This window comes from Vicugna pacos, chromosome 5 (assembly GCF_048564905.1).
Source record: "Vicugna pacos chromosome 5, VicPac4, whole genome shotgun sequence".
Lineage (NCBI taxonomy): Eukaryota > Metazoa > Chordata > Mammalia > Artiodactyla > Camelidae > Vicugna > Vicugna pacos.
This window is the reverse complement of record NC_132991.1, coordinates 29,330,728-29,347,031: the sequence shown is the minus strand read 5'-3', so window position 1 is coordinate 29,347,031 and position 16,304 is coordinate 29,330,728. Positions and strand designations below refer to the sequence as shown.

Genomic DNA, 16,304 nt, shown 5'->3' with positions numbered 1-16,304 from the left:
ACAGAGACATTTTATGGGACCAAGCTTCCATTTTGAAAAAAAATATTCTTAAGCGTAGCCAAATACCAATCATGCCTACTCTAGGCAAATGTCTACTGAAATGATAATTTCAGGCTGCAGCTATTTAGGCTGCAGTTTAGATCTGAGATTATCTGTTTAATTCAGGGTCCACAGTGCCATCTTGGCCCTCCCAAAAGTATTTCTTAAGTCACTGGAGATAATAGAATTGACCCAGGTTTTCAGTGACCTCTAGACCACCTATTTTCAATAGGTTAGCTAGACTGCTCACTGGATGCACTGGATTTCAGGAATAGAGCTGCAATCCAGGGTCTTCCTGGGACTAAACTGCACTTGGGAATCAATGGGACAGTCATTGTCCCGTTTACCTGCTGATGTTTGCTATATTGTCAAACACTCCAACTTCCAATGCTATGTGACTCATCATGAATACTTATTACTGACAAACTCTCTCCCTCTTCATTTTTCTCCTTGGAAAATAAGCTTTTCTGGTCTCACTGACAATGATAGAAAGATGAGTTAGATCAAACTCTGTCAAGTGAGTTGGGCATTCCTGGACTGCTCATTACCTCATAAAGAATGTTAAGAACTATTTAGCCATTTAAAAAAAAAAAGAGAGAACTATTTAATAAATCATTGTCCAAGGATGGATTAGGTGGGTTGGTTTGGCATATACAAGACCTCATAAAATGCCACTTCCTTCACACAGCCTTTTTTTTTGACAACTAGAAAGTGATATGACAGCTTCCTCCCCTAGACCAACTCAGATGAAAACTAATGAGCATGGAAATGTATATTCAATGTAAAAAACTGTCATCTAAGCTAGAGGCACATTTTATGTTGTAACTTCTATGGCTGCCTCCGTGTTCATATTTACATATACGTGTATATGTAAATATATGTGTAATGAGTAATTTTTGAACCCTTGACCTTACTTTTAACAACAATGTAAGGACTTATATATTCAAACTAGTATTAGGAAGTAATTTTCATGGAAAAATACACACACACACACACACACACACACATGCCCACATATATTTGTGTGTGAGGGCAAGATTTGGAGGTACTGTGTATGGAGTTAGTCCACAAGCCACACAAGAAAACCACCTTTGCTATTTATCTTTATATCTCATATTGGCAACTCCTTAGAAATCAGCAATTTAAGGCTGACATTTTTGGGGACCCACTCGTTTGCAAAGTCTGGTTGGAAATGGGCTGTAAATTGTTATGAATTCTGATAATTTGCTCCAAAACAATTGAAACTGTGGCTATTGGGTTGAAAGAACAAATTTGGGCTAGGCTGTGGAAAGGGGAGAACAGAAGCAAAACACAGAAAACCCTTGGCTGTTCTCCTTTCAATGCTGAGATCCAGAAACACACTGCTTCATAGTAGGACTCTTGAAATAAGAAAACTTAATGAAGAGCTGACTTAGAAGAAAAACTTATGTCTAAGTCCTACAAAGAAGCAGGAACAGTAGGAAGGGTACCTGGAAATGAGTAATTTAAGATTTAAAAATCTCCCTCTTCCATGTTTATGTATTTTTCATGGGCTCTAATTGTAGGGGACATCAGTAGGAGGAAGTATGAGTATTTAAAAGAGTGAGTAGGCAACACTGGTAAAACTTACTATGCTTGACATGGATTTTGGAAAGCAAATAACACCTGGGACTTTTGATAATTTGAGAAAGCTCTTATTTGTATCTCTAAATCCTGCTACGCTATTGAATATGCATGTTTCACAACTGAATATGTTTAATTGTATGTTGTATAATGTGCTTCTGATGTATTTTTATTTAGCTAATGTATGATTGACTTAAAGCTCTACACTATGTAGAAGAAAACAGCAACATGACAATGTCAGAACATGCCATTTTCTACTGCTTAGCTGGGCAAGCAGGGTCCTTCATAGCATGCTTCTACTTTAGAGTTTCCCGTCACTTCTCTCCATATACTACTTAGCCTAAACCAAATTAATCTCCATTTCCCAAACGTGCCACACACCTTCCCACCACTATGTGATTGCTCATACTACCTACTAATCCTGGAATGCTCATTCCCCTGTCATTTCCACCTCTTAAGGTTCTATCCAAAATTCACTCAAAAATACTATGTCCATGCTTTGGATTCAAGATGGCTGAGTGAGCACAGGCATTTATTTCCATCTCTCTCAAAATCCTAATGAATTTTATGAAAAAGTTAATAATGATAAATGACAAATTGATAACAGTAATAAAAAGAGGAACTTGCTACAGTGTCTAATAGAAAGTCTATACAGAATCCCATTTATAATGAAAATAGGTGCTTTAATATATCTAGGAATACACTTACCCTACTTCATGTGCAAGATCTATATAACAAAAACCATGAAACTTTCCTGATAGATGTAAAAAAGAATTTGGTTGGGAAGACTACATTATGAAGTATCAGTTCTTACAAAATAAATCTAAAAATTCAGTGCAATTATTTTTTAAAAATCCAAGGACAGTTTTCGTGGAACTTGATAAGTTAATTCTCAGTACTTCTGAAAGAACTAAAGTATAAGAATATCCAAATGAATTTTGGAAGAATGAAGGCAGTTTGCCCTACAAATATCAAAACATACTAAAGAGCTGCCATAATGAAAACAGTGTGATATTGACTTAGGAAGAGTCAAATAGATTAACTGAGTGAAAGAAACTACACTTTTTTTAGAAACTGATAAACTTCTTCTAAAATTTATATAGAATATCCAAGTAAGTAGAACCAAATCTCTCTTAAAGATGATACAGTGGGAGGACTTGATCTTCCAGACACTGTGGCCAGTCAAAGCTACAGAATTGTAACAGTGTGGTATTGTAGACCATGGATAGAATAGGGAGTCTGAAAAGAACTCATACATATCTGGATAAGATTGATAGCAGAGGAAGAATTTCATCCAGTGGAGAAACAATGGAATTTTTAATAAAAAATGCTGGCACAATTGGCTATGCATATGTAAAAAATAAAATTAGATTTCTTGTTTATATTCTATACAAAAAATAATATTTTCAGGTAGATTAAACACAAATATGAAAGGTAAAACTCCAAGAATGTAGAAGAGTATATAGAAACGTATCTTCATGAAATATGGGTAGAAGGATTTTTATTGAAAGCACTAGTCACAAAAGAGAAGATCGATGAAGCTGACTACATAAAAATTAAGAACTCCTGCTCATCAAATGTCAGTGTGAAACTAATGAAAAGAACCACAGACGGGGGAAGATATTTGCAACACATAAAACCATCAAAGGACTAGTACCCATATAAAGAGGTCTTATAGATCAATCAGCAAAAGGCCAACCACTCAACAGGAAAATGGGCAAGAGAATTAAACAGACTCTTCTTAAAAAGCAGCAAAACATCCGGAAGTCTAATAAACATATGAAAAAGAGTTCTACTTGCAGTCATGGGAATGCAAATTAGAACCATAAGATTATATTATTACACATCAGAGAGACAAAATTTAGAAAGCTTAACCTTAAGGGATAGCCAGATTAAAAGCATACATGACTGATAAGAATATAAATTGGTAGCAACTTTGGAAAACAGAATTACTTAATAAACTTGAAGATAAGCATACTCCTCGAATTGTAATTTACATGCCTACTTACATACTCTGATCATTCAGTTGTCTGTGATCACAAGAATGCATGTGCAAGGATGCTTACTTCATCTTTGCTCTTAACTGACAAAAGCTGGAAATACCCAGTTTCTCCTCACCAGCAGAATGGGTAAATAAAAGTATAGTCATATTATACAATAATTAAATTATTACATAATAGTACATATTATACAATATTATACGATAATTAAAATTTAAAAACATGACATTAAGTGAAAATTCGGTCATAAAATTGCGTATAATATAAGTCAATTATATAAAATTTTAAAACAGACAAAACTATCATTTAGAAATAGATACAGAGGTGGCAAAATAAAAATAAAAGCAAGGAAATTATTGCTTTCAAGATCAGGACAGAAATGACCTTTTTAAAAAAATTACAGTACATTTATTTGTTTGTGGGTTTTTTTGGAGGAAGAGGTAATTAGGTTTATTTAGAAATGACCTTTTTATACATGAGTGATAGTTATATGGATACTCACTTTACTAACATTTGCTAAATTGTACACATAAGTTTTAGATAGTTTTCTGTGTATTATACTTCAAAACAAAAACAAAATTAAAGTAAAAAAACTCATAAAGTAAAAAGAAAACAAAACAAGAAAAAACTCTCACAAAAGACTCCAGAAACAGACATCCATGTTAATTATATAAGTGCTAAAAGTGGCATTTCAAATTTAATTCATTTGATGAGTAGTGTTAAAACTGGAAAGAAGGAATTGCCTGATTTGACTGCATATGAATTTAAAACATCTCTATGGCCACAGACACCACAAACCACTTTAAGAAAATGGTTACAACACATAGAAGAAACACATGGCCAGTAGCTATAGTGTCAAGAATGTCTATAAACTGGTTGAGGTGGGGAGATATGGGCCAATAATATACAGAATAAAAGATACAAATGGTCAATAAACATATGAAAAAATAACCAACTTTCTCAGTAGTTGGTAAAGTGCAAAATAGAAAAAAATATATATAACATGCAGGAAATTTTAAAATAATCCCAATGTAATTACTGTATAATTATATATTTAACTTACTAAATCATAAAATAATTACAAAACAGAGAACTTATGGGAGTCATTAAAGGCTAACTCTCCTTTCAAACTTTACCATTCTTAGTATATGACTGAGTCTTGAGATGGCTGCTCTGCCCCTAGACATTACATCTGTGTTCCAGGCATAAGAGGAGGGAAGAGTAGCAAGAGGAAAACAGTACATGCCAGCTGAATCTGACCCTGCTTATCAGTAAAATCAGACCTTTCCCAGAAGCCTCATTTCCTAGAATCACACTTAAATCTTATTGACAATACTGTCACAATTTTCCTCTAAGTCTTAGGGAATTCAAGAGGAATGTATTTTTTAAATTAGTGTATTTCTGCCCCAAACTAAATGGTGATTCTGTTAATAAGCAAGAAGTGGAGCATACAATTGCTTAGTCAATGCCTACTGCATGATGGAAGCACTTAGAACAGTGCCTGGTACATTGCACATAATAAATATTAAAGAGAGGAATGGGAATTTTCAGATTATAATCTACATAATCCTTAGAATGAAAGTGAAGGGGCATCAAGATGAGATTTAAGCACCAGCCACAGAGGAAACTAGTCCGGATGGAATGAAAGGCTCCCTGAGGGAGTGAAGGTGAAATGGATACAATTACAAAATGCTACTTTATGTCTTTGAAAACACCAAGAGTAGATTTAGAAAGTTTGAGATAGTGATAAGTCTCCGGAATTGTGCTATTCAACGCAGTAGCCACCAGCCCCATGTGGCTATTTTAGTTTAAATCAAATAAAAAATATAAAAAATCGGTTCTGTACTCATGCTAGTCCCATTTTGAATTCTCAGTGACCACATGTGGCTAATGGCTTCCATCTCGGATGGTGCTGGTATAGAACATTTCCATCATTGCAGAAAGTTCTATTGCATACGACTTATCTAGAAAAATTAAGCCAATGGAGAAAAAAAAGGAGAGAGAGAGAGAGAAGAAAAAAAACTATTCACTCCCAGAAAACCAAACCCTTGTGTAGGAAAGGAAAAATAATCATAATATATGGGGTTCAGCTGCGAGTAGCCTTGTGTTAATCATAATCATGTAAACATTGAATTCTGAATTACATAAATAGAACCTTATTGGGAGGATAGTGATGGGAGATGAGGCTTGTGTCTTGGTGGGAGTTGGGGTTTATATAATGGAGAAGTAAAGCCGCCTCTTTCAAGGTGGGAAACCTGACAGATAATGCCTATAACTGGAAAAATCAGAGTAGAGCAATAAGACATTGTTAAATGTATAGAGATAAATAACAAAAGATTCAGCTAAGAGGGTTAAAATGATTGATGCCAGGGTGGGGAAAATAGAGGAACGGTGGAAACGGGGGGCACTGATTTTAGTAACAAGCTTTGCAAAACTATTTGATTCTTAAATGATACACAGATATACTTTGATTAAAATAATTAATAAACTCAAACTGCAACAACAAAAACCCTATTACAGTGCCATCTCACCCATCAGATCTCTTCAGGTCCCCAGACATGACACGTCCATACTTTGATATTTTGGGAAGCAGCATCTGAAGCTCTGTTATTGGTAACTAACTGTACCATGCTTTGTTCTGTAGCCAGTTATACAGACGGATAGCCAAACTCCTATTGATTCATTAATTCTTAGACTAATACAGTCTGATTTCAGAAGCTTCACACAATATTTTGATATTTCAGCCTAATACAGAGTCAAGAGTAAAGATTCCAATGAAATATTTTTAAATGTCATAATAATTTTAAAATAATAGTTAACATTTATTGAGCCCTTACTATGTGCAGGGCATGTGAGGAGAACCTACCAATAAATCAAGATGTCAGTTTATTCTTCTTCCACAGAAGAGGCCATAGATAGGCCAGAAAAATAGATAGAACTGCTCTTTTATCTCAAGGGCATGACTCCAGATAAGCATTAATCTATGCTTGTTTTTTACTTTAAATATTTCTGTACTATATGCTTAAAAAAAAAGAGGACCTGTTTATTTTCCATTTAACACTACCTTTTAAAAAGCATATAATGAATAGTAAGTCACAATTCTTCCAGCTTGCAACTGCCAGAATGATCTCATATTACACACATATATCCCTTGGTTATAAAACCTGTCAAAACATACAAAGTGAACAGGTGTAATTAGTTCAGATGATAAAATGATGTTCATTTTTTTTTTACCACCATATGAATCATGGAAGGAGAAGTGGTACATACGTTTGAAATGTGAGATTACTTCCTAACATATAACTGAAAAAGAACCGTTACAATATATTTAGTTTCAAATCCATGTCAAGACATGAATGACCCACAGGGTTTTTGCCTCAGTACAGGGGAGTGGGAAGAGATTAAATTGGTGAAAACTGTCTTCAGGTAGAAAATTCTTAGATAATTTTTACAAAGTCAATGTCTTAGCACTCTGACTTGCATGATAGAGCTTTATCTTCTAGTAATTTCCGCACTTCCATTTTTTTCTGCTTTTGCTGTTCAGAAATTAAACTCTTTTATGCCTGCATTCATACTTTGCTTCTAGGAACCATCTGAGTAAATGGAAAATCAGTTACTCAGCTACGCGTGAGAGAGGTTCTGTATTCCTAGCAGCTAGGCTTGCCTAGGAAGAGAGAAGGTGATGACTGTGACCGTGGTTTAGTAATAGAAAAATCATGGTGTCTAATCTCTGTAATTATGCCCTGTGGATACCTTATCTTGTTTCACCATCAAATATTTTCACCTATCACCCCATTTTATCACAGTTTAAAAAGTCGGTTTTGCCACGTTGGTGTTTTCTGGATCTTATCCCTGTTTCTTTCATATCAACACCTGTAACTCATCTGTGGCTCACCTGGTGAGGTGTATTAAGAGCGACCGTATTTATCTCCGTGAAGACTGGATCAGTGATGGGAGGAAAGCAGTTACAGAAGGGTTAAAGCCCTTTAAAGTTATGCTTATTTTCTTCTAAATTCTTTTGCGTGAATATGGTATTAGATGGGGCCATAGGAAATGAGAGAGTAAACCTCAGTTTGAACCCCATCTGCTGGAAGTTAGGTAAAATTCCATTACATTTGAATAGTTCTATGCAAGCAATTTGTTACCCTTTATCCTTTAGTGGAATTGATGAACAGGTGTTTTTCAGAAGATCACTCAGTATATTTAGCTTCTGAAATCTGAGCGACTCAAGATCTGATTGGCTGCTCTGACCACATGATAATTCAGAGCCCAGGCACCACGCTGGCTCTTGTCTGGGGTTCTCAGGAGGGGAGAGTTGGGAGAGGCTTTGCTGCTGAAAAAATTTATTTGGTAGACTGAAGGTAAGGCCAATTTATGGTTTTTTCTGTCAGGTTCTCTCAGAAGATGTTCCACAACTCCCTTTGAAGTATTTTCTAAAGTTTGGGTCATAACTGGGAAAGCGAGTAAGGGAAACGTGAGGAGGAATGTCTAACCCCCTTGCCCTACTCAGGCCCTACTAATATCTGACATGTAGTGCGTGACTAGAGTCAAGTCCTATACTAACCAATTTACTGCTTGACTAAGTTGGCTTTCTTGTCTAACAAAAAAATTTTTTTGTCGTTTTTTGCCTTTGCTTTTCTTTCTAAATATATTAGACTGAAAAAGGATCTATGTTCTACCTTCCTATATTTACCCTGTTCTGCTGGGCTTCATTTGCCTCAGAAGGAGTGGTAGTTTTGCTAGCTTCACAAAACCAGCCACAGCTGGGGTATTGGTTTACATGGCAAATAGCTCGGGCGCAGGAACAGCTGCTCCAAATCATCATCCACTTTTATGAAGAGTCCCGCTGTCTGGCGTCAAACCCGGGAAGCCTTGGGAGACCCTTTGGCTAGTTCCTGAATTAGAAGCGTAGGCCAAGACCCACAATCTCATATGTACTTTGGTCAATGCTTTAACAATTTGTAATTTTTCAGGTTTGAACAGAGCTACAGAACCGAAAGAGAGAAATCCGTACAAGCCAATGCTATTCGGGAGGAAAATAATCCCATTGCCTTGAGGTTTCTGTTTTTCCTTTTAAAATCCGTTGGCAGATTTATTTTTATGTGTTCTAATTGGAAGCATAGGCTCTATTGCATACAATGTAGGAGAGCAGTGTGGGGACCTAAGACAGCCCTCTGAGAATTTTGGTACTACAGGGGAAAATTTCCAGCTTTTCCCGAAAGCCAAACTGAACTTTCTCTAAAAGCTTTGCTTGAAATTATGCTTGAAAATGTTTTTCTCCAAGTATTTGGAAATGTAGATACTCTGTTTCTTTGAATTCAAACCCCCTCATTCCCTGACCTCAACTTCATTTTACAACTTTAGCTAAATTGATTGCATAGCTAGGAGTAGCAATAGGCAACATGTTCTTGAGGGAATTGAGAAAAAGACATTTGAAGCCTGTTTTTTCAGACCTGTATTTCGAAGTTTTCTCTCACTTAGCCTGCAGAAATATATAAATAGAATATGTTAGCTTTAAATTCTGCTTTTTGTAATATTATAAGATGATTTCAGTCCTGGGAATAGATTCTAATGGATTTTCATTTGTCTGGAATGTGAAGTTTGTAGGTGCCACTACTACTCTGGGAAAATGGCAGATGACGAAGAGTATGAGGAGGTGGTGGAGGTAAGATTAAATAAAAGAAAAAAAAAACGGCTCTGACAGCTAAGTATTTTATGTGGCAGCAATCAAAGCCATGTAGGTGAATTAATCATTCGAAAAATACACTGTCTATTATAAATTCACAAAGAGTCATCATTAAAGTATAAGAAAAGAATGTTTTACATTCAGTCTCACTGTAATTATGTGGGATTAGAATTGAAAAGAAATATCACTGTTTCCCACTTTTGCTTTTCTTTAAACTCTCAAAAAAACAGTGTGGCGTAAAGGCAGATTTTAACTTGTCTTCCCCACTTCCCACCCTCTATGATCAAAGGAACAGAGGAGATGAAGGCAAAGTTCTGAGAACTGAACTCTGTTTCTTAGTGCCTGCATAGCAGTAGAGGAAAAAGAGCTGCTTTTGGCTTCAGCCAGCTAATTATCTATTTATATGGCAAAATAGATCATGTGTTTAGAATGACATAGATATGAGGTTATAGGTATGTGAGATTTTATATACATGTATATTTGCACATACACACATATATAAAAATAAACTCATAAAGCCCACAAGTGACTGTGGAACCACCTTTTCCACCAACTCTATTATATTTATTCAAGGGAACAAGACTAGCTTTGCATTTGATTTTTGAAGAAGAACAAAGACCACAGTGGGCATCTTGAAAAACTCCCTCAGGGTTATTGGTAGGTATCTGACACGATATACAAAGTTGTTAATTGTTTGTTTATTTATTTTTTGTAGGGAGGAAGTAATTCGGTTTATTTCTTAATTTTTAAAATATTTATTGTTGTATTATTTAATTATTTTACTTTGGCAAGAGGTGAAGTATTCAGGTTTATTTTTAGAGGAGGTACTGGGGATTGAACCCAGGGCCTCCTGCATGCTAAGCATGTGCTCTACCACTGAACTATACGCTCCCCCTTTATATTTATTTTATTTTGTTTTGTTTTTATTATGTTTTGGTTTTTCTTTTAGCTCTCTTAGCATCCATATAGATACACTGCCACTGAATTTAAAAGTGCTTAATTATTACCAATTAACGATGATGATCTAAACATGTGAACCTCTCCAAGTGCCCAAGACACTTGGAGGTACTTTTGAAAACCTGTGCTTTTTAATAAGAATGAAATTAGCTTTAAGAGATACCCAGAATCAAATTCCAAACGAATATGCCAAAATTTGTCTTTATGGAGCAGTTTATATTTAGATCAAGAACCTTGTATTTTATTCTACAAATAAAATTACTTTTACTATTGAAGAATATGAAGGAAAAAAAAAGAACACACCAGACCAACCTTCATACAATATAACATTCAACCTCTCTGGCTTAAATGCGAAAGGCCATGTCTTCAATGTTCGATATTGTCATGAGTGTGCATTTTACATATACCCCCTAACAATCAGAATAATCACTGTCAAGCACTAATACAATTATAAATTAAATTGTCTTCCCTATGATGGTAATACCAAGAATACGTTTTAGCCTCCAACTTAAATATACCTTATTTTCTTAATATAATTGTGTTCATCGGTCACTGGAAATTGTCCTTAGTGCTAGATTTGATGGACTTAACTAGATGTCATAAAAATGGAGGAAGCTATTTTTAGGCAGCTCATATTTGCCATTTTATTCCCATTACTGCTTCTGGGTCTGACCAGCAGGTGCTAAACTAATAAACTTTCTGCCGGAAGTGTTGAACCAAGGTCTCTCTGACCTCAAAAAAAAAAAAAAAAAGTCATGAGAAAGAGATGGTGGCAGATTGAAGGAAATGGGCAGGGAAGAGTTCCCAAAACAGACAGGAACTAGCTTTAAAAATATATCTCCTGGGGAATCTTAGGCAACTAAATAAAATTGTACTGTCACTCTCTACTCAAACTTAAACTTGGAAAGAAAGGAAAAGAAGCAAAGATGTACTATCTAATTAGTGGCACAGCTCTAAAAGAAAAAAAAAGTGAGATTTGGTATAAAAATTAATGCCAACCATTTGGATAAGGTTGCCTTTTTTTGGTAAGCTTATTTCTAAGATAGATTTACTAATGATGTAAGCCCAGCAAAGGTAAAATTGGATGGCTACCAAAGAGCTGCTTTTACTTGGATGCTAAGAAAATCCAAAATAGTTGTGAGTCACTGATTTTAGTTTAATATTTCTTTTCAAGTCATTGATGCTTTGTGCGGCCAGGAAAATGGTTCCATGTAGATCAGCATCAAACAGCATTTCCAAATGATACTTCCCATGTGGCGGAGGCACAGCTCATAAAAAAGAAATTCTCTGTCCTGTAAGAGCTCGTGACTTCTGTTGCTATGTATAAGGGCACAGAGACAGAATTAGATTTCAAATTAAAAAAAAAGAAAGTACAGGAGCAAAGAAACCATAAGAGTGGGGGACATTAAGCTAGTTTTATGCTAATTTTACTGCAAGTGAAACAGAGCATGTAGCCTATTGACATTGGTTAATCTGATGAGAGTTCACTGAACCAGGGTAAAAGAAAGGAGGACTTTGAGGGGAATTTTGCATTCAGTTTCCCCCTTTCCTTAAGTATATGTTTTGGTGGTAAAGAAAAAAAGCATAAAATATTATACATTTTGTTGACTGAGAAAAAAAAATGAGCCAAGTGTTTCATTTTTATCCCCTTCCTTGTATGCCTTGGCCTAAACTGGCTTTTCCTTCTGTTCCCCTAGGTTTGCTGGGTGAGGCTGGGGGCAGGATTCCACTCTTCTTATGCGTCTGAAACAAAATGTCAGCCAGTTCCTACCCATGTCTATTTATTGCTAGTGATGTCAGAAGCAGTACAAAAGTAGATTTGACCTCAGATCCTGTCTGCAGGCACCTCAGAGCCATCAGTGGCAAATTGCTGCCTAACTTCGCCACATTTTATGATGAGGAATCTTCTCATTTTTTCCTTCTCCCATTGACATTTATAAGTTTTCATCGTAGCATCCCTTTTACACCACCACTACTGGAAGGGATGTACCCATAACTCCATGAGAAACTCTCATTACTTAGTGGTCAGGGTGGTAGAGGGGTAATGAGATGGTATGTGCCTTGGGATCTATCATTTCCATGATGCAATGTTTTAAAATGTTATTCACACTGAGGTGTCTGTTTTATTGTTAGTCAGCAAACAGTGTTTTATCACATTTCCTCTCGGCCCAACTCATACACTCAAGATATTGTTATACCCTTTTCTCAGCAAATTGTCTCGGTTACCCTATGAAAAAATTTTACTTCTTCCAAGTCAAATAGCTTCACCTGATATATACCCAGCCTCAGACACCTTTCTCATTCTGCATCTTTGTCCAGTCTGATGGCTTTCACTTTAGCTACCCTGAAGTTTCACACAGTTGGAATGGGTTCCAAAATGTGAACAGCTTCCCTCATCTACTTCCTTCCCACAAATACTGAAAACCAACTGGACTAGTGAAATAAGCCACGTGGTTCAACTGAGGCAGAGCAAGGGTGATTCTTTGGTTCTCTTGACACCTTTGTTCTCTGTTTACAGTATTACACAGAGGAGACAGTCTATGAAGATGTACCCGGAGAGGTAAGACCCAGCCCACACCTGCACGAACTGCATGCTCATTAAAACAAGAAAAGTCTCTCTGACTCTCTCAGCCACAGAATTGGCAAAATGGAGAATCTGAGAGGATCACTCCCCTAAGTGTGCCCAGCAATGGTGGTACAAGAGTGAACGTCACTTGTTTTACAACATGTTTTTCAGCATGTCCAAGATGGCTAGGGATGATTTCCCCCATAGCTTGTGTGGTATTTTTGATGTAGATGATGCTTATTAGAATAATGTCATTGGCTTTCAGCACTCTCTGACTGTAGCAGAGGAATAGCCTTGGACTTGTTATTTGCACAAGGACCAGCAGTTTTATTGTGTACTCCTAAATTCTGGAGCACCAGCTCTGCCAAAAGGGATAGCGCCTCCAAGCCTTTGTTCCTGATGATACAATAAAATGCTTCTTAGATTTTGGCACATTAGCAATTCTGAGAAAGCCATTCTTATAAATATTCCAAATTGGAGCTTTTTTTTTCAATATGAAATACCTCTCTCCTGCTTCCTTTCTGCATGAAGCTGTTTCTCTTGAGCATGACAGATAGTGATATGGATGGCTAACCCTGAAGCCTGCACAAAAGCTAACATCTATAGATGTTGTGAATAGGTTAGTTTCTCATCAACCATACATCAGTAATGATGGGCAGAGAGCAACCTATTAGCAATGATCTGACAGAACTAGGGGGAGTTGTCATAGATGTACCATCTCCTTATTATTTAGATTTCTCTTTTCATAATTGATGTTGAAACTCTTCCTTTGGTACAGAGGATATAAGCTGTGAAGGAAATTATACTCTGAAGATTTGACTGCTTATCCTCTTTTCTTATATGCAGTATTTTTAACCTTGGACTAGACCTAAACTTTGGACCTCGGTTTTTTCCACTATAAAGCCTGTTGTAAGAAACAGTAATTTCCCACCCACCACATACATAGGACTGTTGTGTGGCTAATTATGTCATTATGTTGTCATCCTTATTCGTGTCCACCTAAGCGTTTATTAGTGTTCACATTAATTAACTGACTAAGCCAAGAGAATGGTAATCACTTGTAATATTGATGGGATTCTTTTTTTTTTAATTCATTATTCTTTGTCTTGTACTACATAATGCCTAAATGCCTATAGAACAAGCAACTGACTTTTTCTTAGAATCGTTTAAAAGTTAATATTAAAGTCAAGAATTTGAGCTTTATTTGATTGTCTTCATTTTTTTTGTTCGCTGATCCCAAGTTTGCTTTTACTTTACCCATGCAATTTAAGAAGATTTTTAAATATTTGAGAATATTTCTGTTTTTCATTTTCATCCTGTCTTAAAGTGTTTCCTTAGGCAAATGGAATTTTAAGTCAGTATTGTAAGTCAGTAAGGAGTAAGCTTTTTATTCCGTGCAGTCTGTCACAGTCAGTATTCAGATTTATGTAACATAATGTGCCTTCACATGGATATAGTGTGATTTCCTGCTTTGGCCTGATTTAAAATTTTTTTTTATTTAAAAATTTTTAATTTTGGGGAGAGGTAATTAGGTTTACTTATTTATTCATTTTTAGAGGAGGTACTGGAGATTGAACCTAGGACCTCGTGTATGCTAAGCATGCACTGTACCACTGAGCTATGCCCTCCCCTTGCTTGGCCTGTTTTAGATGTAGAGAAGGAACACCAGGAATATTACTCTGACTTGAAGTTAGAAAAATGTACATCAAGATCATGGTATCACGGTTTTCACTTTAATATCAGTGCCTTCAAATTTTGATATAACTGCATGTCACATTTTCAGACAATAACACATGTCTATGAAACTACGACAACAAGGACTTCTGACTATGAGCAACCGGAAACTTCCAGGCCAGCACTGGCACAGCCAGTCCCGGCAAAGCCGGAGGAGAGGAAGAAAGTTATCCGAAAGAAGGTGGACACTTCAAAGTTCATGACCCCCTACATTGCACACAGTCAGAAAATGCAGGATCTCTTTAGCACAGTAAGTTTCAAATAACTTCTGCTTCTCTGGTTTTATTATTGAGAAATTACTGATCTCAACCAGCTCTGTTTTGGATGCTGGCTGGATTTTGTTTCTCAAGCTTGTATGAGACAGCACTTATTTTGCAGAAGTATGAGCTCTTGTGACTCTTGAATTTTGCTTTTATGTAATTCATTTGCACCATTGTGGCATCAGGGGAAGCACCCTTATTGAAATTATTCCCACAAAGTAAATATAAGGCCAATTATAAAGCATTTACTGGTATTTAATCACAATTGGTTAGCCACTCTGTAATAATGAAATCATAAATATAGATTTAGTTGAAATCAGTTCGCGGAAACTAAATAGCACGTATGCTATGTCTGAGCAGGATGCCTCTTAATGTAGACTTGCTAACAGTATGTACCTCTAAGAGGTATATAGTGAAAAAGAACATGTAGTTTAAAAAAAAAAAAACAGGATCAGACTAAGAACTCATCTGAAATTGAGGATTAGAATGTTCTACTGTGCCCTAGAACAAAGGTTTTTAACTGTGGCTGCGCATTGGGATTCCCTACGAGGTTTAAAACTCCTGGCTACTCTAGGCAGGCTTGGGGCCTATGAAGAAGGATTTTTAAAGAGCTGCCCAGGTTCTAATGTGCAGCCCAGGTTAAGAATGACTGCTCTTGGATGACCCCTCGTCCTTAAATTTCCATTATCAGTGCTGTAAGTTACACTCCCTGGCAGCAGATTTAGACCCCTTTGAATGGATCTAACTTGTTGACTGTCCAAGGTAGAATGAGGTCTCACTAGATTGTACATCCTCTGGAGGCTTGAAAAAAATGAGAAGCACTCAGGGGGGACACTGGATTATATGGGACTAATGCTTATGTCAAAAGCATCCTGTTGTGGTTGGCCAATAAATACTCATTTTTGGTTGAGTGTTAACTACTGGGAACTATTTGGTAAATTTCTAGTTCAGATTCTTGAATGATGTAAGAGTTAGGTTTTCTAAGACTTAGACTTCTAAAAACAAAATTATCTTGTCTCTTTTATCACTGCAGTATTCAGCAGAGATAGAAAAATTTGTCAGTTTATTGCCATAAAATTTTTCATTAATTCAGACACTGATATCCTAGAATTTCTGATAGTCTGAACAAAATGTTGGCAAAGGTTTGTAATATTTTTAAAGTGGTTAGTAATGAAATCAGTAGTATAATTTGGATTATTGATTACTCCACTCTGGAGTCCTCTTGAGCATTAATAATGGTAAATTATGCATATTATCATTAAAGCAAGAACTTGTATAGTTAGCAGAAATAATAAACTTGCATTCCTTTTCAAAATACTTTGTAATGTAGACTTTCCATTAATTCAGCTGGTGTCTCACTTACCCAAATCACTGAGATTTAGCTGCAACTTGTGAACTGAATATTTTTGCATTGTATTAGCAATCAAATCTTTTCAGACTTGACTCAATTTCTCTCTTTA

General features: G+C 36.0%; 1 protein-coding gene across 1 annotated transcript in view; it reads left to right on the top strand.

Annotated features, from left to right (window-relative positions):
* The first annotated feature begins 7,924 nt into the window (after window positions 1-7,924).
* The window catches only part of NEB (nebulin), a 204,039-nt gene continuing 195,659 nt past the window's right edge, over window positions 7,925-16,304 (top strand). Inside the window, exons 1-5 of the mRNA XM_072960953.1 lie at window positions 7,925-8,002; window positions 8,615-8,698; window positions 9,242-9,306; window positions 12,803-12,844; window positions 14,634-14,834. Coding sequence (XP_072817054.1) covers window positions 9,271-9,306; window positions 12,803-12,844; window positions 14,634-14,834 — 279 coding nt within the window. The 5' untranslated portion in view covers window positions 7,925-8,002; window positions 8,615-8,698; window positions 9,242-9,270. The remainder of the gene's footprint in view (window positions 8,003-8,614; window positions 8,699-9,241; window positions 9,307-12,802; window positions 12,845-14,633; window positions 14,835-16,304) is intronic.